Source organism: Cibotium barometz, chromosome 45, assembly GCF_041138505.1.
Source record: "Cibotium barometz isolate CiBa-2024 chromosome 45, ASM4113850v1, whole genome shotgun sequence".
Taxonomy (NCBI): Eukaryota; Viridiplantae; Streptophyta; class Polypodiopsida; order Cyatheales; family Cibotiaceae; genus Cibotium; species Cibotium barometz.
The window spans coordinates 5,833,056-5,856,760 of NC_141090.1; the positions used below are offsets into that span (position 1 = coordinate 5,833,056).

Consider the following 23,705-nt stretch of genomic DNA (forward strand, 5'->3'; position numbering starts at 1 on the left):
AATGAGAAGTTTCATGAATTTAACTTCTGTGAGAGATTAGCAGGATTGCTGTTGTGTGAGCCCTTATTATGATAATAGAATCATTCTACCCACTCAAATTTTTGTTACTTTTTTGCAGGAGGCTTGTTATCTTCTTCCTGAGGTCGTATCTTGTAACATACACCCTAAGGTGGCCCGGGTGTTACTTGAGAGGCAAAAGCCAGATGTAGCTTTGGATGTTTTGCATTGCAGCGGTGGAGATGGGAGTCTTAGGATTTTAGGATCTGCAATCAAAGTTGAAATTCCTCCTCTGCTAGATGCTGTGACTGCTGTCAGGGTGAGAATTGAATGTGGGCTACTAACAGAAGCATACCTTTATCAAAGATCATATGTGTTAAGAGTCAAAGCACAATCACAGAAGGATATAATGTCAAAAACGAAGTATGGCAGTGAAGGTGATTGTCGGGATTGGTCCTCTGAAATGGAACTGTTGGTGGGAGAAGTATGCTGGTTATGTATTCGCAAGAATTTAGTGGATAAGATGGTAGAGCTACCTTGGCAAGAAGATGAGGAAAAGATTATTCTGAAATGCCTTTTGGAGCAAGCAACTTATGATCCATGCTCCACTGCTGGCAGTCTGATGGTGATGTTTTACATTATGGTAAGTGTTAGGTTTATCGACTCTGGCTGGTGTTTTTTGCTTCTGTTCTTGGCATCTGGGCTCACTAAGCTGTTTGTTGATTAGTTTGCTGAAATGGAAGTGGTCTTTTTGCAGCATGAGGTGGTTATACGGTTGTGCAGTAGTAGCATTGTCTCTGACTCTAGGCATTCTTGATAGTTTGACTGAGTAAAGCCTTGCAGCTAAGGGACACGAACGCATGCGTATGCAGCAGGACAGAATTGCTTAACTTATCGGTTGACCATGCATGCAAATTTCACATTGTGAAGTTTTTGTCCAAGTTGCAGCCAATTGATATTGTGTTAATTCTTTCTATCTTTAGTGGTGCATATGCCCTATCATCTACCTTTTTGTTGTAATAATTCTTTCTATTTGTTATGATCCTTGGTGCTAGGCTTCATTATCTCTGGAGCTCTGACAGAAACTCAGTACGCAGACCTTTGTATGAATGTATGCTGTGTGTGTGCGTGGGGTGTGTGTGTGTGGGAACATATATTGATACCAAGTTCTACACCCACTATTGGGCACTGATGATGTTAGTGGGGATGTCATAGTATCTAGTCCATACTATGCATGATGGAGTTGATGGTTTATTGTCTTGTGGATGACTAACATGAGGTTATAAATTGCACTTTATTATAAGGTGAATTTGGGCATGTTCGTGGATTCATCTAGGTATATATATATTAGACATCAAAGAGAGAGGGCATTAGAAGCTTGCAGATCTAGTTTTGGTCAAATGATCTCTTAGTCATGCATAGACACCAAGATTCATAATTTCTCTTTGCCACCGAAGGACTAGAACATTTGTCATACCTACAACATGCCTTTGAACCACCCTCGAGCTTGGGATCCTTGTGGTCAGGGTAAGCAGTTGATCTAGATGCATGAGTTCTCTAGTAGTCATGTCTTAAGATAAGACAGTCCCTTGCATTGCTCACTTAGTAGTCGACTCTTGTAAGTCCATTATGGATTCTTGGTTACGACCACCTGAATTACCAAGGTTGATGTTCATCTGTGACTCACTTATAGCTGAATGCTACTCTCAAGCATTGCCAATGCCTCTTTGGTCATTGCTTATAAACAGAAAGAAGAGAAGGAGAGATGGACCTAATCGACTGTAAGTCCATTATGGATTCTTGGTTACGACCACCTGAATTACCAAGGTTGATGTTCATCTGTGACTCACTCATAGCTGAATGCTACTCTCAAGCATTGCCAATGCCTCTTTGGCCATTGCTTATAAACAGAAAGAAGAGAAGGAGAGAGACCTAATCGACTGTATATTGCAAAACATGAATATGTACAATGATCTTGGTGATTCATAGCTTCTTGATGCATACCAAAGATCATGCAATCCTCTACTTGAAAATGCGCAAGAGAAGCTCTTGTTGATCCACCACTGTCCTTGCTGTCTGACAAATTGATCCTCTTGATCTTTGCTTTATGATTCTAATGAATGCCTAATGATGCTATTTATAAAGAGAAGGTATGCAATCGTAATCAAGTCGGTCATATTTTGTGTCCAAACTATGCCCAAAAGGTGTCCCAACCATTGGGCCAGGTTGGGCACTTTTGGGAACTTGTAGGGTTGCAAAATCCGCTCTAAATCTGCTCCTAAATCTGCCCATATATTTTCTAATGAGAATATACATGTCTATGAGCATCGAGATTAATGGATGCACACGACATCCCCTCGTGCAAGGGATAGACATGGTTAGTAGTTATAGATTCGAGCACAATCTGGAATCTATAACCCAGCTCAATCTGGGTCTTACATGTAGTCTATCTGACTTGGTCTTCAAGTTCTCTGGCTCAATCTCAGGATTTGGATAGATTTTCTCAAAGCTCCTCTGGAAGTGTCGGGTCGTCCTCATCTTCCTCCAAATAGGATTTGGAGGGATCCACCTCCTTGGGAACTATTGGGCTGACCTCATCCTCCTTCAAATAGGATTTGATCCACCTGCCCGATTTGTGGTTCTAATTTTGGTTTGGCTTCTAGCTCTAGCTTTGGCTTGTGTATCCCGAGGAATGACACCTCCTTCGAAACACCTCTTTTTGTCTCTCAAGTACTCCGATTTGTCTCATAGGCCGAGTTCGGTCTTTTGGAAGACGTTAATAAAATCTTTCTTTCTCTCTCTCTCTCTCTCTCTCTCTCTCTCTCTCTCTCTCTCTCTCTCTCTCTCTCTCTCTCTCTCTCTCTCTCTCTCTCATTCTGCCCCTTCGCCCCTTCGCCCCAGCACTGTTCGCCCGCTTTCTGCCCATTTCGCCCCTTTGCTTCCCTCTTCAGCACTGTTCGCTCGCTTTCTGCCCATTTCGCCCCTTCGCCCGTCGCTTCAGCACTGGTCGCATGTTCACCCGCTTTCTGCCCATTTCGCCCCTTCGCCCCCCTCTTCAGCACCCTTCGCCCGCTTTCTGCCCCCTTCGCCCCTTCGCCCCTTCGCCCGTCGCTTCAGCACTGGTCGCGTGTTCGCCCGCTTTCTGCCCATTTCGCCTCTTTGCCCCCCTCTTCAGCACTGTTCGCCCGCTTTTTGTCCATTTCGCCCCTTCGCCCGTCGCTTCAGCACTGGTCGCCTCCCTGTTCCCACTCACCCTTGCTCAGGCCCCCAAGGCAGCAACATAACTCTCTCTCTCTCTCCTCCCTGCCTGTGGGAAGGATTGTAGAGTGATCTGGAGGAATGGCCCCGAGTCTCCAAGAGAAACTCGAGGCTCTCGAGATGGCAATGAAGACACTAATCAAGGAGAACAAGAAGACATCCGATTCCAACCTCAATGAGGTGGAGAACAAACTACACCGGCACATCATGGCTCTCGAAGCACGGGTCACGAACCTCGAACAAGAGAACACGGCACTCAAGGAGGAGGTGAGTGCATTGAAAGTGGAAATGGTAGCCATCAAGAATACTGAGAAGGAAGAAGGGGAGATCAATGACAACACTCTCACGGCCATCAAAGAAGAGATCTCCAAGGAGATCACAAAGGACATGGAGGGAAAGCTCGAAGCCAAGCAGTCAGGATGGGTTGAGGTGGTGAAGAAGAACATCCGTAAAGAAGTGAGGGAGGAGACTCAAAGGGAAGAGCACCAAATCATTCACACCACCATTGAGGAGGAGAAGATGAGGCATGCTCGCCGCCTCAACATTCGAGTCACAGGTATAGCCGAGACACCCGACTCCACTCCCGAGAAGGATGGACAGCTTCTATGCATGAAGCTTGGCTACAAGGAAGAGCACCCTCTCCCCTTCACCAAAGCATGGAGAGCCGGGAAAGACTCAACACGCAAGCGAGCCCTCATCCTACAGTTTGCAGGAGAGACGGAGAGGGTCACCTTCATGAGGAAGAGGGTCATACTACGGGGGTTAGAGGGAGCCCCTATTTTCTTGGATGATGATCCCACGAGGATGCAGCTTGAGCATAGGAGAACTTGCATGCCACGAACGAGGAGAGAAGGCAAGAAGGCCTTCTATCGAGATGGTCGGGTCATCATTGATGGCCGGCCCATGGATTAGCGGTTTGGGGCCTATGGGACACAGACCAGGCCACTGACAGAGATACACATGGCAGTATGGAACTGTAATGGTTCCCTATGGGTGCAGCCTGGACGACTGGAGCATGTTATGGTGGGGAGAGACATCAGCCAGGGTACCTCGAGAGGGTCGGGGGGAGTAGTTGTTCTATTCAGACGGGAGCTACAGGGGAGACTGAGAGTGGTAGCACAGGATCCAGAGGCCAGATACATGTGGATCAGCTTACAGCTCTCACAGGACAGGGTTATATACATAGCTTTATGTTACTTTTCTCCATCAGGATCCTCCTATGTCATTACAGAGGACATGCCACAGGAGGAGGAGACAGGAGCCTCGCCATACACTGTCTGTCAGAGGAGATTATGCATTATTCTACACTAGGGGAAGTATTTCTTACGGGCGACTTCAATGCCCACACACAGAGTAGACAGTGTGAGGTGTATGACTATGATGACATGGTGTGGATCCAGAGGAGATAGGGGCTAGTCGGGCATCAGAGGACATTGGACCAGACAGAGGACATTATGGGGACCACTTACTAGAGTTGGGAGCCAGGCATCGTCTCGTTATTTATAACGGGATGCTATAGTGGCCGGGATCAGGAGGGCTGACATGCTTCCCACATGGGAGTCATACACGGACCGGAGGCACGGTGGTAGACTACATTATGGGGTCTTTGGAGGCATCACAGCTTGTCACCTCATTCTCCATTCCACCTCGTCCTATTGGGGCAGATCATACATACTTGGCATTTTCACTAGCCGGATCACCAGTATCACCAGCCCCCCACATACCAACGCCACACACTACCATCTACTTCACACATGACATGGCAGACATATACACTGGCAGAGTAGAGGATGGGCTCCTACTCATGGATCCCCTGGCACCTATGGATACCATTACAGCCCAGCTGGCATCACTGCTACACACGGCTGCATTACAGAGCTTCCCACATCGTGTATACTCAGGAGAGCCTGCGAGACCTGGGACTATGCCCCAGAACAGATGGTATGATGACGAGTGCAGAGCCCTATACTCACGGCTCCGCATACAGAGAGCCTTGGGAGACATCACAGAGCAGGAGTCGAGGAGAGAGATGAGGAGACTTACTCACCGCAAAAGGCGGGCCTTCGCAGAGATAGAGGAGCTAGAGATCTTTCATTTCTTCATGAGTAGAGATAGCCCTGTCTCATGGCGGCACTTGAGAGAGCCCCGGACACAGACACCCATTGTAGATCCACAGACATGGCACACATATGCAGAGGGACTATACCACGCCCCACAGCAGCCACCTATACCTCAGCCACATGAGCCTCGACCTACCACAGCTAGCTTCTTTACCTACTCGATGGTACAGGAAGCTATTCGCCGCCTACAGCATGGACGGGCCGCCGACCATATGGGCCTGCAGGGTGAGCATCTCATATATGCAGTAGATTCTTTAGCTCCTTTTCTTGCACACGTGTTTAACAGGGCACTAGCAGAGGGTTTGCCTGCGGAGTGGACGATGCACACCATTGTGCCGATCCACAAGTCAGGGGATATGCTCGATCCGAGCAACTATAGGACGGTTATGGTTGGCCACGTGCTGGCCAAACTCTATGGTGCAGTGCTGGAGCAAGAGCTTAGCTTATATGCTGAGCGAGCAGGTTTACGCTCATCAGGGCAGGCAGGCTTCAGGAGAGCTTTCTCTACCACTGACCATGTATTCACTTTGAGATGTATGATTGATCAGGCCAGAGTGAGGAAGAGAAAGCTCTATTGCTGCTTTGTGGATTTCCGCAAGGCATTTGACACAGTACCACGAGAGAGGCTATTTCAGCGCCTGCAGTCTCTTGACATACCAGCAGATATGACATGGGGCATCTATGCATTATATGAGCAGGTTTTTGGGCGAGTCAGATGTCCAGGAGGTATGTCCGAGATTATTGCTAGCACCATTGGTGTGAAGCAAGGATGCCCACTTTCCCCCATGCTATTTGGGTTATACATTGATGAGGTGGTTGACTTCATTACACGGGGAGGCGGAGATGGAGTTGATTTAGCAGGTACCTCAGTACATATTATGCTCTATGCTGATGATATTGTATTAGTGTCTGAGTCTCCAGGTGGTCTACAGCAGCATCTACATGCACTCGATGATTTCTGCACACAGAGGGGTCTTACTGTGAACCTTGGGAAAACCAAGGTTATGGTCTTTCATACATCGAGACAGAACAGGAGTCAGCTGACATTCACTCTTGCAGGACGCCAGGTGGAGGTGGCGACATCATACGTGTACCTAGGGGTTACCTTCTCTATAGCAGCCACGCGCTTCACCATGGGTTTAGCAGCCAGAGCTAGATTGACACGGGGATATGCAGCATTGGCTATGCTAGAGAGACAATGCCACCATGCGCATTTTCAGGAGCCTCGGACGAAGGGGTGGCTATTTGACACATTAGTCACACCGGCATTGATGTATGGAGCAGCGGTATGGGCGCCAGGCCTTGCTACCCATTGGTGGACACAGATAGAGAGACCACAGGTCCTCATGATGGCACGCATGATACGCAACAAACCGTCAGTACCTCATGACATTATCCGAGTAGAGTTTGCTGCGCCTCCTATGATGGTAGAGGCCATATTTCAGACTATATGCCTGCTAGACAGATTCAGAGAGATGCCACAGGACAGATTGTCATACAGAGCTTTTGAGGCATCTAGACAGCTGGCTGAGGCAGGAGACAGAGGATCATGGTATGCACAGGTCACACATTGGTTCTCACAGCATGGCCTAGACATGGATCATCTACCACCATTCCAGTATGACAGGGATGCACCACATATCCGTCTCTCTCATAGTGAGAGGAACAGAGTATTGAGACAGGATCTATGGCAGCTCTATACACGAGAGACATGGATATCGCCTACACAACCTCTTCCACCGAAGATGCTATACTACAGAGATCACTTCATGAGTATCACTGATGATGGATTTATAGAGAGGCCTAGATACATGGAGGGCTTTTTACCACACGGCTCCCGAGTGGCTATTGGTCAGCTTAGAGTTTCATCACACCGATTGGAGATTGAGACTGGCAGAGCAGCACGGATCTCCCGAGAGGAGAGGGTATGCAGATTGTGCAGAGAGGTGGAGAGTGAGGAGCATTATGTATGCAGATGCAGAGCATATACAGCCATCAGAGAGAGAGATCCCATTTTATTCAGAGAGCCACATTCCCTACGCCAGATCTTTGAGGTAGCAGACCAGCGCATACTGGGGAGATTCATTCTAGACATACAGCGCCACAGAGAGACATTATTACAGGCTCAGACAGCTCCAGAGGGGGGGCGACAGACACAGATTACTACATGTTTTTCAGAGATCCATCCCCCTCCCAGCCCCTACACGGCAAGGAATTACTCTCCAGAGAGCAGAGACACTTAGAGCCCGCAGAAGACAGAGGACACGTGGCTTTCGGACACCACGCCTATACCAGAGAGAGATGACAGAGATCAGAGCTCAGTTTCACAGAGGAGGTGCGGAGCGACTGGCTCGCTTCAGAGCACACCCAGGCATGTTCTTCAGGGAGCTGTGGACACCCCCTTCTCTTATGTATACCATTTTATACCCCCAGTATGGTACAGGATGGAGCTAGCTAGGCTGCATATCATGATTGTATACTCCATGCATATAGCTTTGCATTCTCCTAGTAGTAGAGCTCCATCCCCTTCACCACTCATTGTACTTATTGCACACCCAGATTCAGCTTTTTAGTTCAGTACTTTTTCATTTTGTTGGGATGACAGAGGATACCCCATACAGGTACTCCGATTTGTCTCATAGGCCGAGTTCAGTCTTTTGGAAGACGTTAATAAAATCTTTCTTTCTTTCTTTCTTTCTTGGTCTTGGGCCGCTTCACAACCTTAGGTGATTTCTCCTTGTCCTTTGTTGATGCCACCATGAATTGTGGCATGTGCACATGTTTCCTTGAGCTGTGTCCAACTTTGCCCGTACAAAAGCTGGGCTTGATGCTTTACTTGATATGCTTCTTTCTTTCTCGCGTTGCCAACGTTCCTCTTCTATGAGTCATTGCATATACTCGGCCACGATTTGTTCGTTCCGGGCTTGGCGTTCTTGTTTCCTTTTGTATTGTTTTTCATCGTCCCTTCTCTGACAACTTTGTATAGTCTCATACTCGGTCATAACTCTTCTTTCCAAGCATCATTGCTCTTCATCGAGTTGAGGTTTTGGTGGAGGGAGTAACAAAAAGAAGTCTTTTGCTACCTAGGTTAGACCTAGGCTAAGTCTCTTGAAAATCCTACCCATAGTTGTCTGTGAAACTCGTTGCGCTCATGAGGTGCATAAAATATGGTATGGTACAAAACTATGCAAATAAAACTAATGCGAAACTATTTTTTTTAATGACCTTTCTTTTGTGACCATTTTTTATGCCCTTTTTTTTTGACTTTCTTATGGTCGTTTGGGCAATGGGAGCTTTCTACCTTGCTTGCAAGCATTCTCATCTCTTATATAAGGTTTGTCAATGCTCAATACTCGTCATCACTACTAACTAGTCTACTATTTTTCAAGTGTTTTTGAAAGTGGGCCGTACCTCTATCGAAAAACCTAAAAAATGAAAACTCTTTTTTGGTTTTTCTACTTTCCACATTGAATCTAGGATTGAAAACACTGTTGCTAGGGTTGATCGCATGCAAAATACGAAAACCCTAATTTTGGCCACTAGCAAACCCTAAAATGCAAACCCTAATTTCAGAAATCTTAATTCAGCGTGCACAAAACGTAAGCTAAGGGTTGTCCTAGGACGACCTAAGCTTTGATACCAATGTGACGTGTGTTGCGGAAGCGTGTTTTGACACGGGTAGGACTAGGGGGAGTTGGGCAGTTTAGGGGAGTTTGGACATGTGTCACGTGCACACCCATCAGGTGTACAAGTGGCATGGCATCATCAAGCATTAATCAGGATATTTATTCAGGCATATATCAGTATGAGCATCATATGGGGGTGTTTCAGCACCAACATCAGCACTTTAATCATCATAAGCATATAAAGTATTCATGTGCATCAGTCGACAGCATATTTGCACTGGCCGACAGCCTTTATGACCAGCTGACCAGCATTTATAGCATTTATGGCATTATTGCCAGTCGTGAGCATTCAGCAAGGCTGGCCGACTGCAGTAAAGCTGGCCGACCAGCATCTTGCACACATATAAATAGAGGCGCATACCATTCAGTCCAATCATCAGCGTTTTCAGCATACAGTCTCTCATCCCAGCGCAACGCATAGATCATCCAGTTCAGTTCAATAGCATTCAGTTCAGTTCAGTCCATCATATCAGCAAACGCATAGAGCATCCATCTCCTTAGTGTTTCCTTCCCAGGCAGCAAGGAGAGCATCTGCGTTTCATCATCAGCTCAGCATCGCATCAGCTCCAAAGCCATCCCTTCAGCGTTTCCTTCCTAGGAGACAAGGGAAAGACAGTGGGACAGCAGTTCATCTAGCATATCAGCATATAAGTCATAAGTCCTAACTCCTACATAGAGGGAAGCTGGCATCGAAGGGTGGACCTCAGCATTGGAGCAAGGAACAGTCCTTAGCATCAGCATTCAACCTATTCTTCTCATCCCGAGAAGGATATTCATCTAGGACCGCATCATAGGTCTATTCAGATCTCATCGTAACCCATTCATCTAATATAGCTGTATTGCATTGCATTGACACTATCTGTCTTTCTTAAGCATCATTAAGTGGAGTTTAGTTAGCCTAAGGTTGTGTTTATGACGGTCAAATCCCTCGCATTTCACATTAGTATTTGAGCGTTACAAGGTAACCAGCATTTTCATTCCATCAGTCATTCAGTCAGACATCATGTTAATCGCTTCCGCACAGTTAAACCCAGTTCTCAAAATCTTGCAGGCCACCCTTAGGGATTTTCCCTTAGGTATGCATTAGTAACCCATCCATCTGCATTCTTGCACAGCATATAGGGTTGCACATGGCTTGCATAGCAGTCATTTTAGTAGTCAGTCTTGCATCTGCAAGGCATACATGTTTGCCCATGAATTCTCTGGGGAAGAATGACATCCATCATCAAAGGAGTACATAAGTTTTGGGCTTCATCTGGCAGCAGAAGCAGGGGGTTCTCTTCCACAGAAGAAGAAGGAAGTTGGCTCCAACATCGCCTCAGGAGGTTTAGCGCTTCAGGAACGACGGAGATGGTAGGTGAAAGGTTTCCACAGACAGATCAAGGGTGACTTTGGTATTTCCAAGCAGTTTTAGCAGCATTTGCCATTCAGTTCCCGCAGTAGATAAGTCTTTGGCTCAAAGGATTCCACTCCTACAGATGACCTCAGTCCTGACAAAAGAAGTCAGAAGGGGGCAGTGGTTCGGTGGAGAAGGACTACCAGAGTAGTCGAAAGGTTGCCACGTATACCACCCAGCAGCAGCAGTTTAGCAGAGGGGAATGTCACGTGCACACCCATCAGGTGTACAAGTGGCATGGCATCATCAAGCATTAATCAGGATATTTATTCAGGCATATATCAGTATGAGCATCATATGGGGGTGTTTCAGCACTAGCATCAGCACTTTAATCATCATAAGCATATAAAGTATTCATGTGCATCAGCCGACAGCATATTTGCACCAGCCGACAGCCTTTATGACCAGTTGACCAGCATTTATAGCATTTATGGCATTATTGCCAATCGTGAGCATTCAGCAAGGCTGGCCGACCAGCATCTTGCACACGTATAAATAGAGGCGCATACCATTCAGTCCAATCATCAGCGTTTTGAGCATACAGTCTCTCATCCCAGCTCAACGCATAGATCATCCAGTTCAGTTCAGCAGCATTCAGTTCAGTTCAGTCCATCAGATTAGCAAACGCATAGAGCATCGATCTCCTCAGTGTTTCCTTCCCAGGCAACAAGGAGAGCATTTGCGTTTCATCATCAGTTCTGCATCGCATCAGCTCCAAAGCCATCCCTTCAGCATTTCCTTCCTAGGAGACAAGGGGAAGACAGTGGGACACCAGTTCATCCAGCATATCAGCATATTCAGTATATAAGTCATCAGTCCTAACTCCTCCATAGCCGTTATCGAAGGGTGGACCTCAGCATTGGAGCAAGGAACAGTCGTCAGCATCAGCATTCAGCCTATTCTTCTCATCCCGAGAAGGATATTCATCTAGGACCGCATCATAGATCTATTCAGATCTCATTGTAACCCATTCATCTAATATTATAACTGCATTGCATTGCATTGCATTGACACTATCTGTCTTTCTTAAGCATCATTAAGTGTAGTTTAGTTAGCCTAAGGTTGTGTTTACGACGGTCAAATCCCTCGCATGTCACAACATGTGTGGACGGCTAGGGCTATTTTAGCCGGCTAGGGTTCCTATATCCGGTGGTTGGGTGGAGAGTTGCTCACTCAGGGGCCTTTTCGATAGTTCCTAGCTCATAGTATCAGAACATATAATCAAGTATTACGTTGCCCTATTCTCTTCTAGCAGGTTTCATGGAGGTCTCATGGTGGCCACTCACTAGTATCAGAGCTACGCGATCTATGTGCTAGTCAACTGCGCCATCACCGCCTTGTCCACATCAGCGTGGAAGCACACAACAACCGTTGACGTCAATAGCATCCTCTCTCTTTGTGCTTTCACAAACCGTGGAGGAGAGTAACTATTCGCTCTCTCTCTGTGTGACGTTACCTGTCCGCACGGGAAGGAGAGCTTTATCGCTCTATCAACTTCGAGAGCAAACACTCTCTTTCTCTCTCTCTCTCTCTCTCTCTGTCTCTCTCTTGTTATCTGTCCGCATGGGAAGCGCAAGTGGCGCACTGTGATACAACAGACACCAAGCACAAACAACCGCCCCAAGTGTGCTTGTTGTGAAGATAACGTCGACGGAAACTTGGTTGTGAAGATGTCGATGATATATACATCTGTAGCCAATAGCCATAGCATACGGTTGTTTTAGCCGTTGCGCAGTCGGCACACAACAACATTCAACAACGTGGTTGGCAAGCGCATAGCAACTAACGGGCCGTTCGTGTGGAGATCAACAACGGCACGTAGCCTTGCCAAAGCGCACAATAGCTACCCGCACACAGTCCTCACGTGGCCGACCAAGCTCCACACAACCAGCAGCTGACTGCAACGATGCGCAGGCAAGGCTCTCTCTCTCTCTCTCTCTCTCTCTCTCTCTCTCTCTCTCTCTCTCTCTCAGTTGTTGCACAGCAGGTTTGGTGACGCTTGTCGTCGTCACAGAGAGACAATATAAAGTTTTTCTTCAACTCTTAATAGAAAAAAATCAACCCTAAGCTAAGGTTTCTGGAGCCTGCTCATGCGTAGTAAAGTTCGGCATCCCTATTCAACAATTTTCGGCGATCAACAACAGGAGGCTTTCTCTCCCGCTTTCTCTACAGCCGTGAAAGAGAGTAATCTCTCTTTCTCTCTCATATTGGCGGAAGGAGATAAGCATCTCTCTCTCTCTCTCGTATTAGTCGAAGGAGAGAAGCATCTCTCTCGTATTGGGGGAAGGAAAGAAGTAACACCACAACTCCAACACCGCGGGGTGTCCACAAGAGCGAAGAGCAATCAACAACAAAACGAGCCGGTTTTATTCATCTTCATCTTGCATTCAAATTTGATTTGTTACCATGATCTCAGAAGATTCTGAGCACCTCCTCGAGGGTCAGCAACATGGCGGTCATTCATCTTTGGATACCAATATGGTTGATCTAGATGCATGTGATCACGGATTTGTGGATTTACATGCACATACTTTATTAGAATTACGCACACAACGTATTGAGAAAGTTTATTTGTTCTTTCTCAAAGTTTACAGACCATGCAAGAGACTCTTAAGTAGTTGGTTGCTAGTTCAGGGTTTCGGAGTGTCTCGGTTGATACTCCAGGGGCATCTACTCTTGGGGGTCAACTCAAGACACTGAAATGCCCAGGAATCAGGAAGTGGCAGGTGGCAGCTATGCTCAAGAGCATGAAGCCTCTTGTGTTCCGTGGGAAAGAGGAGCATAATAAACATGCAACGAACACTTTTTTACAAAAGTGGACGGACTTGCAACTTTTGAAGCATTCACCTGATGCTGTTCGTGCGCTCGAGGCAAGTCTCACGCTTGAGTGTAAGGCCTACAAGTGGTGGATGAGTCTCGGCGAGAGTGATCGACCTACGACATGGGTTGTTTTTGAGAAGAATTCTTATCTCAGAACGAGAAGGATCGCAACCGGGATGCTTGGGACAACTATAAGATGGAAGGTCTTACGTTGACCCAATATATTTCTAAGTATCGCGAGATAATTCTCAAGCTCGAAGGTTTGGATGATTTTCAGAAAGTACGAGGTTTTCTACGTGGTCTAGATAATGAATATAAAACTAAGGTTAAAACTCAATATCCTAAAACTTTGGAAGAGGCTATAAAAAGTGCGCATATCTTCAATGATAATATTGAGAAGAAATGCACGGCCAAGAGACCTTGCGTTGGAGCATCCGACTTCTGTAGTTCTAAGGGGAACGAACGGAAGGGGACCAAACAAGGTAATGATGTGGTTAAGATGGCCAAGGGGTCCCTTGTCACCGCAAGATTATGAGCGATCTAAAAAGGAAAAATTATGTTTTATTTGCATGGCTACTGACCATGATAAACAGAATTGTCCAAAGAACCGTAGCAAAGATGCCAATAAGGGTGGTAGCAAGGCAGTGCACACGGTGCAAGTCTTGTCACTTGAAGCTTCTTAGAAGTTTTTTGAAGTTCAAGTATGCCATACAATGCCATGCATGAGTGTTGTGTAACCTCTATGATGTGGGTACCCTTAGTGCTAGGCTTCATTATGGCTGAGTCTTCCCTCTATCTCCGGAGCTTTGACAGAAACTCAGTACATAGATCTTTGTATGAATGTATGCTCTTACGTGTGTGTCAGCGTGGGGTGTGTGTGTGTGTGTGTGTGTGGGAGTATATAGATACCAAGTTCTACATCCACTATTGGGCATTGATGAGGTTGGTGGGGATGTTGTAGTATCCAATCCATGCTATGCATGATGTGTGTGTGTGCGTGCGTGGGAGGTGTGTGTGTGTAGGAGCATATAGATACCAAGTTCTACACCCTTTATTGGGCACTGATGATGTTAGTGGGGATGTCATAGTATCTAGTCCATACTATGCATGATGGAGTTGATGGTTTATTGTCTTGTGGATGACTACCACGAGGTTATGAATTGAACATTCTTATAAGGTGAAATTGGGCATGTTCCTTGATTCATCTAGGCATATATATATATATGTATGTATGTATGTATGTATGTGTGTATATTCTCTCTTTCGGGCCTTATGATTTGGTTTGGATGCATGGACACATCAACAGACGAAGAGTTCATGTCATGATTGACGATGGGGCTACACATAATTTTTTGAATCATCACATGGTTAAAAAATTAAAATTGCCACAAAGCCCAGTCAAATGGAAGATACTTATGGTTTTGGGATAACTCTTTAGGACAATGGTTGCTTACCTCTGGTACTGGTAACATTGTCGGCTTCGAGTTACCCAGATGATTCATTTGCTCTAGATTCGGCTTTTGTGACTAGGAATTGACGCTCATGTCATGTTACTTGAGCAGGTCGACCTCTTAGTTGGATTGTCCTTGAGACTATTGGTTTCGACCAATAGAGGGCGTTTGTCTAGTGTTGCGAGTTTGACAACTTCACCTTGAGTTCTTTTTCTTGAGCTCAAGAGTGAGCTCTTTTGAGGAAGGGGAGTATGTCATGTGCACGCTAGGGACAGGCAGATTGGCGAGCTAGAGTCTGATAGGTTGTGGGCGGACATGTGCTTTTTGGTCCGCTATTGATAGCGTGTGCTTTTTGGGCGTTTCTTCCGTATTTATTGGGGAGAGGGGTACCAATTAGGCACACACCGATAGATGGAGCATAGGAGTGCAGAGCATGTGGAGCGGGAGTACCATTGCGCAGGTGGCCGACGTCCTTGGGGAACAACCCCAGGTGGTAGAGGACACCAGATGAGGACGATGGCAAGGCACTCACGAGGGCATGACGCTCTAGCTTGTGGCTCGGTGGGGACGGCTAAGATTGTGAGCCTCGCTCATGGCTGTCATGGTTGGGTGGCGAGTATGCCTGCACCCATATTTATTTCTATTCTATTGTTTCCTAGAGGTTAGGGTTTCTGTGTTTGTTGGTGTTATGGAACTTCCAGGTTCTCGGAGCCGATTGGGGACTGGATAGGACAAGCTTAATTGTTGGAAGCATTTTTGCATCGATAAATTGGTACTTGTTACACAAAGGAAGAGTGTGTGTATCCTCGGACTCCGACACTAGGCGCCGAATACTTTATGAGTTTTCATGATAGTCCAAGTAGAGGTCATCCTAGAATTAGGAAGACCTATGCCTTAGTGAGAAGGCAATTCTATTGGCCTGAACTTCACAGGGAGTCCAAGAATATGTTTTGCATTGTCAAAAATGCTAGGTCAATAAGGCTGAGCGTCTTAAGATAGGCGGGCTATTACAACCCTTAGAGATCCCTGATGGTAAGTGGAAAAGCATCTCTATGGATTTTATTGTAGGTCTACCTACAACTAGCAGAGGCCATGATGCCATTTGGGTTGTAGTGGACAGGTTCACCAAGATGTCTCAGTTTATTTCGACTAAAACCATGTTGAAAACGCGAGAGTTAGCTTGGCTTTTCATTGAGAATATTTATCGACTCTATGGGGTGCCATCCAATATAGTCAATGATAGAGACCAGAAGTTTAACAGTCACTTCTGGCGAGCAGTGTTCAAAAGGTTGGACAGAATACTCAGTATGAGCACTGCTGACCACCCCCAGAGTGATGGTCAGACAGAAAGGGTTAACCAAGTACTCGAGGATATGCTAAGAGCATATGTGAGTAAATGGGAAATGAATTGGGAAGATTCCTTACCAATTTTAGAATTTGCCTACAATAGTGCGAAGCATGTCGCTACATGCTTAAGTCCTTTCATGCTTATGTATGGGTTTCAACCCCGATCTCCAGTAGCTGTGGGGTTAGCTATTGAAAGAATTCAAAAAGTGATAGATTTTCTGCAAGATCTGTCACATGCACTCTGCACTTAGTGCATGATGACAAGATGGCTCATCATCAACAGTGCAATAGTTGTACATTATTAGGACCTAGTAGGATGATAATTGTCGTACGCCGTGACTCCATTGTACATCCTCAGTCCATGATAAGTCAGGCACGAGCTATGTAGGTCATTCCTCAGCCTTAGCGGGTCAGTCAATCAGTCAAGTCAAGTCAAGTCAAGTCCCTTAACCCACTTGGAGAGAATCATTCATGCATGTAGAGTCAGTAGAAGTCTTAGGGTTTGCATCAGAAAGCACTCTGCATCCTGCATAATATGCATTCATATGCTTGTGCATCATTTAGAACATCCCAGAAGCCTTAGGAAATTTACTAGGATTTATCTGGTATTTTTTTCATATTTTTTGGTATTTACTTAGCATTTATTGTCATTTATAAATATAAACTTTATTAAATAAATGACCAGCCAACTTGACCAGCCTCTGGTTAGTATAAATAGGCTTGCATAGGGCTTAGTTTCTCATTCAATCTTCAGTGTGCTAAGAGCTTTCCTCCTCAGCCCTAGGAGTTCCCTTGCCTTTAGCACTAGACTAGTCTCATCCAGCCCTTGGAGTGCTTGAGTTTGCTTCAGCCAACCTTGGTTCTCCAACGCATGCAATTCAGCAGTCCCTACAGCCATAAGTGCATCAGATCAGCTCCAAATCAGCATAAGACACCTGCGTTTTCTGCATATGAACAGCCGCCTGCAGTTCAGTCCATTGCAGCCTGTGTTTACAGATCTTCAGCCCCTACAGATCTGCGTTTCTGTCCAGTAGTGCAGCCCTTGCAACTTACGTTTCAGTCCAGCCTCAGTCCTACGCCAGAAAGCTGCTCTACAGCCCTGCGTTTGCAGATTTCCAGCAGTCCTTCCATGCGTTTTCAGTCCTACAGCAGTTTACATCAGTATTCAGCCTTCAGTACATCATCCAGTCATACACCAGCCCTCTGGTGAAGGTAACACAGCATTCATAAGCATTTACAGCATTCTAACATAGCTTAGAACAGTCCACCATCTCCTTTTCTCAGCCTCAGGTGTGCAGCCCTTCCTCATGCCCTTGGGAAGAGTGCATAGGCTCGAGATCAGTTCATTGAGGTGTTTCTACAGCCGTGTACAGTACAGCCAGGCTTCCGATCCTCCGAGATCTTGCGTTTGGCTTATCTATAGTCCACAGTCATTATCTCTAAAGAAATAAAGCAAATACTATCTCCTTATCGGGATAGGGGGCCCTTCAGTGGGTAATTCAGGACCCAATTTGGTGTACAGTTCTCATATCTCTCTCATATCTCTTTAAAGTTTGAAGTATTAAAGTGGATTGCTAAACTCACGAAACTCAGGATACAGAAGACGGTGTGAGCATTTGTGTGACAGGATCTTCCAATACAAAGACTTCCGCTGCATATCACAAGATCATAACGATATGTTGAAGATCACTAAGGAAAATGTTAAAACGGGCCCAAGATCATTACAAGCATTATGCAGACGAAGACCTTTGAGTGGTCACATTTGAACAAGGTGACCAAGTATTTCTCAAGGTACTCCGAATTTAGAAATTTGAAGACGGCAAAGTGGCAAAGTTTTCGCCGATGTATCGTGGACCTTTGACAATACTTAAGCGTGTAGGTGAAGTTGCCTACAAGTTAGCTCTGCCAGAACATTCCAAGGTTCATCCAGTTTTTCATGTTAGTCGTCTACAGAAACGACTAGGCGAAAATGCCAATGTGGTGGATACATGTCATGTGTTTGACCATTGCTCTTTGCCTCCTCAACATCACCAATGATAGAACCCGTGTATGCCTCTGATGTGTGAAAGCCATTGTCATGCTTCATCTTTGTAAGTTTGCATTAACAAAGACGAGGTCATCTGCATCCTTACTTCCAATGCGCGCCATAGTCTTCCCACCAAGTGACAGCACCAACATGAAACCTACAACGTGAAAATTTGAAAAACCACATTTAGACTTCAAACTTCAAATAAAGATTTAAGGTTCATAGATTTAAATAAAGGTTTAAATTTGAGCTTCAACTTGTCATGTTGTGCGTCACTCCATCCGAACATTCTCTCTTTGCTGCAATAGTTTGCAAGCTGATCCTTGACCTTGCGTCTTTTCTCTGGAGTATCAACCAACATTTGCAAAGTGGCATTTCAACCACGTACCTGTCAGAATGCGCAGCGGAAGACTAACGCACGTAGGAGACGCATCACCATCGAGCTCCACGAACACCCCCAACGGGCACTGCAGCATCCCTCCATCGGGCTCCCATCTCCCGGTGGGTTACCTCCCAAAACACCCGCCGGAGGATATGATTATGACAAGGTGCCACTCTAGCCTATATATGGCTCTTCAACTTTCCATGCTTCCACTTATGGGATAATCCAAGGCATCTTCTAGCCATAGATCACACGCTCAAAATCGCCAACCTTCCAACACCCTCCCTCGATTCGAGCTCTGCAAGCCACCGAGGCGCGAGGGGGTCGCCCATGACCACACACGCCTGAGCCGCACAGGACCACACATGCCCGGGCTCTGATACCATGTCAGAATGCGCAGCGGAAGACTAACGCACGTAGGAGACGCATCACCATCAAGCTCCACGAACACCCCCAACGGGCTCTACAGCATCCCTCCACCGGGCTTCCATCTCCCGGTGAGCTGCCTCCCAAAACACCGGCCGGAGGAGATGATTATGACAAGGTGCCACTCTAGGCTATATATGGCTCTTCAACTTCCCATGCTTCCACTTATGGGATAATCCAAGGCACCTTCTAGCCATAGATCACACGCTCGAAATCGCCAACCTTCCAACAGTACCACCTCACTGTCTACCTGTTGTTGTCTCCCGTTGTGTTGAAACTCTGGATCAAGCACATAGGCGGCTGCATGTAGTGGAGAATCGTATTGGTTCCATCTACTCACTGCAAGATTCCTCAATACTTGTCTTCTATGTGCATCAGACTCTATCAAACGGATGTTTTCAACCATCCAATGCATGGCCTCATAAATCTTCCCAATGTAAAGCACATCTCCATCCACATGCTTCAAAACCTTAAGAATCCGCCAACATAAGATGCTCTACATAAGACCAAAACTCATCCTATGTGATAGTAGCATAGCAAAGCTGCCCAAGTGCTTGCCTATGAGTAGGCAACGATTCCCAATCAGGGCATGCCGTCATCTACTCTAGGGCTGGTCTCACATGATAGAGATGGCAAAGCATCATGAAATTGTTTGCAAAGCGGGGTCGGTAAACTTCAATAACTCTTTCTTTTGCAGACATGCGAAATAATGCAAGAGAGTAATGGTGGCCAGCTATGAAAGAACAACTTCTTTGCTTATGTCAATGGTGGGCCATGGTCTTTACCCAATTCAACTTTCCAATGTTTTAAGCAAGTTATTGAGACAATGTGCCGTGCATGGACTCCATGTAATGTGCGGATACATTTGCTCCAATAAGGCCTCTTGGTACTCTCACCACCTAAACAAATTGAACCACATTTTGTGGACCCACATACTCAACAACCTCACTCCATATCTCACATAGTACATGAGCAGTTTTTTGTCTCACCCCACCTTGTGTAGACTTTATGTAGAGTGGATTCCCTCTACATGGTGTAAGAACGTCTCCAATGAATGGCTGCGTATATCATTCCACCCATCAGCCATTAAGAGACCCCATACGTGCTCCATTTCTCCTTTAGAAGTGCAATGGCTTCGTTGGTGGATGTTATCTCATTCTCAAGCAATCTCTCTCTCAAGGCATCACAAGAGGGTGGAGTGTATGCACCATCAAATGCTGCAATTTCAGCCACCATCTCTTTGAAGAATGGTGAGCGGGCAACATTAAAAGAGATCCCACTAGTAGAAAAAGTGTGCTACAACAGCATCAATTTGTGCCCTTCTTTGTGGATACCATTCTATGTGAAGAGTGGACTGCCTTGCCTTTCCTTTGGAAGGATCATGTGTAGGCATATCAAATAAGCTTCCACTCCCAAGAGATGATGCATAATGAAAAGAAGTGGGTGGATGGCCAGATGTAGCACTTACAGGAGTGATGTGGCAAGTTGAATGCTGAGTTGGAGCACTTATTGTATGCTCTTTGTGCCTAGTATTTGGTGGAGGGGGAAGAAGTGAAGCATCCTGTTCCATTCTTAGTGCATCGACTAGAGCAATCTTCTTGCATTTACCTATGACAAATCGTGACAAGGCAAGACCCACTTTGGACAGCCACCTCTTTCCTTTTGCCCCATCTATCTTGGAGTCATATTTATTATCAATATCCACTGCCACCAATAGTCACTCTAAATGAATTCCTTCTAGCGTGCCGGCCCCTCTGACGTCGGCCACAATCCCCTCATCAGTTCCAGATTCAAGACAAGCTCCACCGCCATCGAGCTACCTTTTCACATGACGCAGTTGAGGGAGCCCTCTCGGCCATACTCATTAGCCCCATGCTTGATATTTTGGAGAGTGGTATACGATCTATTGGGGCTAATGCCCCTCTCATGTTTCATGTTCCTAGTATTCCATGATGAGTTTGTTATTAGTCATCTCGTGTCTGTATATTTACACCAGGGCCTCTGTTGTGGGTGTGCTCGCCCAATTTAGGTGTTTTCTCATTTTTCCCCACTCTCCATATTTTTCTCTATTTTTTTCCTATTTTTTCTGTTGTGGGAGGCTGTCCTGTGCATGTTGGCTACCTCTGTATGTTGGCCGACCGCAGCACTGTGTGCTCTGACACTGGCTGACTGCTCCCTGCTTCTCTTTGCTGTCGGCCGAATTCACATGTGTGATGGCCGAGTGTATGCAGCTGGCCGATTGGAGATGTAGTAAGTCGGGTGTCCTTCAGGTGCTGTTGGCTGCCCTTTATGCTGGCCGACTGGTTCATAGGGGCCATATAAAATGGCCCCTTGCCCCCACACAGCTTGTATTCAGATTTCGGGATTTTCTTGTGTATATATAGCAGAGTTACACGCCTCTCTCTCTCTCTCTCTCTCTCTCTCTCTCTCTCTCCCCTTCTCTATTGCTGTATTTTTCTGCAGTGCACTTGCTCGTGTTCTCAGATTTTGTCTTCATCTCCGCTGCATATTCTGACATGGTATCAGAGCTCTAGGCTCTTGATAAATCTTGGGAACTGTGTGAGCAAGAAGGGGCCTGTTTTGTTGCTGATTGGTGGATTGTTTTGGACCGTTCGAGAAGAGGAGAAGCAAGAGGAAGGCGGGCTGATTTGCTGGACAGCCACTTGCAGGTTTAAGTTCTGTTTTTCCCACCCACCCACCCTTTTCAGTTACACTCCCGCAATGGCAGATCTACTTGAGATGGCTGAGAAGCATGTGAAGATCCTGACACTCCCCACGTTCCCAGTGGACCGTCAGTTGGACGGGAACAACTACGGCATATGGAAGGTAATGATGGAATCTATTTTGGAGTCTTACGACCTTGCTAATTTCATTGTTGTTGGGGTTCCACGGTCGGAGTTAGAGGAAGGGGAGTTACCCTTGATTCGCGGAAGGAACGTGAGGCACAGGCATAGTTGTGGGATCGTGTCAACGCCAGGGTCCGTTCTTTCATTTTTCTCAACTGCACACCGTAGGTAATCAATCATATCAAGCATATGACGCTGGCCAAAGGTATGTGGTAGCATTTGGCTTCTCTCTATAACAGGGTATCGTCCATGAAGAGGATTTCCTTGGAAGTACAGATGTGGGTGATGAATCCTACAAAGTCATCGACGATGCGGGAGCATATCAACAAAGCTGCAGGCTCTTCAGCAGGAAGTTCTTTAGGCTGGGAAGGAGATATCATCTGAGGATATGGCCATCACATTGCTGTAGCATTTGCTCTCTCCGTACTCAGCATTCTACTCTTCTTTGATTACAAGTGGCAGGTTTAGCACCATCACATGGGAGGAGCTTGTGCCCATGGTCTTGGACTAGGAGAAAAGATTCATGAATCCTCCACAGGGCGGAGGTTCGGAGGCCTTAACTGGCCAACGGTCGAAAGGCCGAACAACATGGGCAAAGGGAAGGCTGCATCGGAGAAGTCTTCTGAGAAGAAACCTGACGCAGAACGAGAAACTGAAGGCCGAGAAGACCTGCAATGATTGTAGCGAGAAAGGCCACTATTGGAGGAAGTGTTCTAAGCGGACTGGGAAGAGTGCCGATTCTTTAGCTTTAGTTGCAAAGACTCCAGCCTTTGTGCACTCAGAGATGATGGACTCAGATGCTTTATCTTCTTCGAGCGAGGAGGCAGTTGGCTTCACCGCAAAGGATACTCGGGAGTGGATTCTCGACAGTGGTGCTTCCAGGCACATGACTCCTTCCTGTGACTTCTTTTTGGATCTGAAACAGCAGTCATGTCGCATTTTCATTTGCGACAATTCCACAATTCCGATACACAGTGAGGGCCGGATGGAGATCATTCCCGACGGCAAGGGGGGTAAGCATTCCTCTCGTGTTCTTTACGTCCTAGCACTTGGTTTTCATCTATTGTCAGTGCATGAGGTATGCAAGACTGGCTTCCGGATGGAGTCTGAGGAGCATTCAATTGCTCTACGGTACGTGAGACTGGCCAGGTTGTTTGGGAAGGCAGCGTGGAGAATGGTATCTACAAACTCTCTGCACTCTCCTCATTGACAGGTTCTCAGGTTGGTGACTTGTGGCACTTTTGGTTTGGCCACTTAAATGTGGATGTGCTACGGCGAGCTTTTCGGGACCAGATGGTGGTTGGCTTGCCAGATGTTGGTAGTAGGCAAGGACGTTGTAGTTCTTGCATACGTGGTAAGCAGCACAGGGAATCCTTTCCGAAGCAGGCTTCCAGGCGGGCTTCGAAACCGTTGGAGTTGGTTCACACTGACTTGTGTGGACCTATGCAGACACCATCCTTGGAAGGATCTCTATATTTCATGCTGCTTGTTGATGATTGTTCCAGATTCACATGGGTCTATTTCCTTTCTCATAAGGACCAAGCTTTTGCTCGGTTCAAGGAGTGGCATGTGATGGTGGAGAAAGAGTCTGGACTGCAAGTGAAGACTCTCCGGGCTGACAAAGAAGGTGAATTCTCTTCAAATGCTTTCGTGAGATTTTGTGCAGATCATGGCATCAAGAGGGAATTGGCCAATACAGGTTTGCTATTAGGGAAAGGAGTTGTAGAACGCAAGAACAGGACTATGGTGGAGATGGCGAGGACGATGCTGGAGCATTGTGATCTTCCTCGCCCACTTTGGGGAGAAGTTGTGACTACGACTGTCCATATCCTTAACCGGTCTCTAACGACTTCAGTACCTGACATGACTCCCTTTGAGGCATACTTTGGCAGGAAACTTGATGTCTCCCACTTCCGTGTGTTTGGGAGCGATACGTATGTACACATTCCG

The 23,705-nt window shown here is 46.3% G+C and overlaps 1 protein-coding gene across 2 annotated transcripts in view; it reads left to right on the top strand.

Moving 5' to 3' along the window:
* Positions 1-23,705, top strand: part of LOC147612352 (E3 ubiquitin-protein ligase HOS1-like) — an 81,729-nt gene that overhangs the window by 20,451 nt on the left and 37,573 nt on the right. For both annotated transcript variants that reach the window (XM_086782970.1, XM_086782971.1), the window contains one exon: positions 119-640. In XM_086782970.1, coding sequence (XP_086639096.1) covers positions 119-640 — 522 coding nt within the window. The remainder of the gene's footprint in view (positions 1-118; positions 641-23,705) is intronic.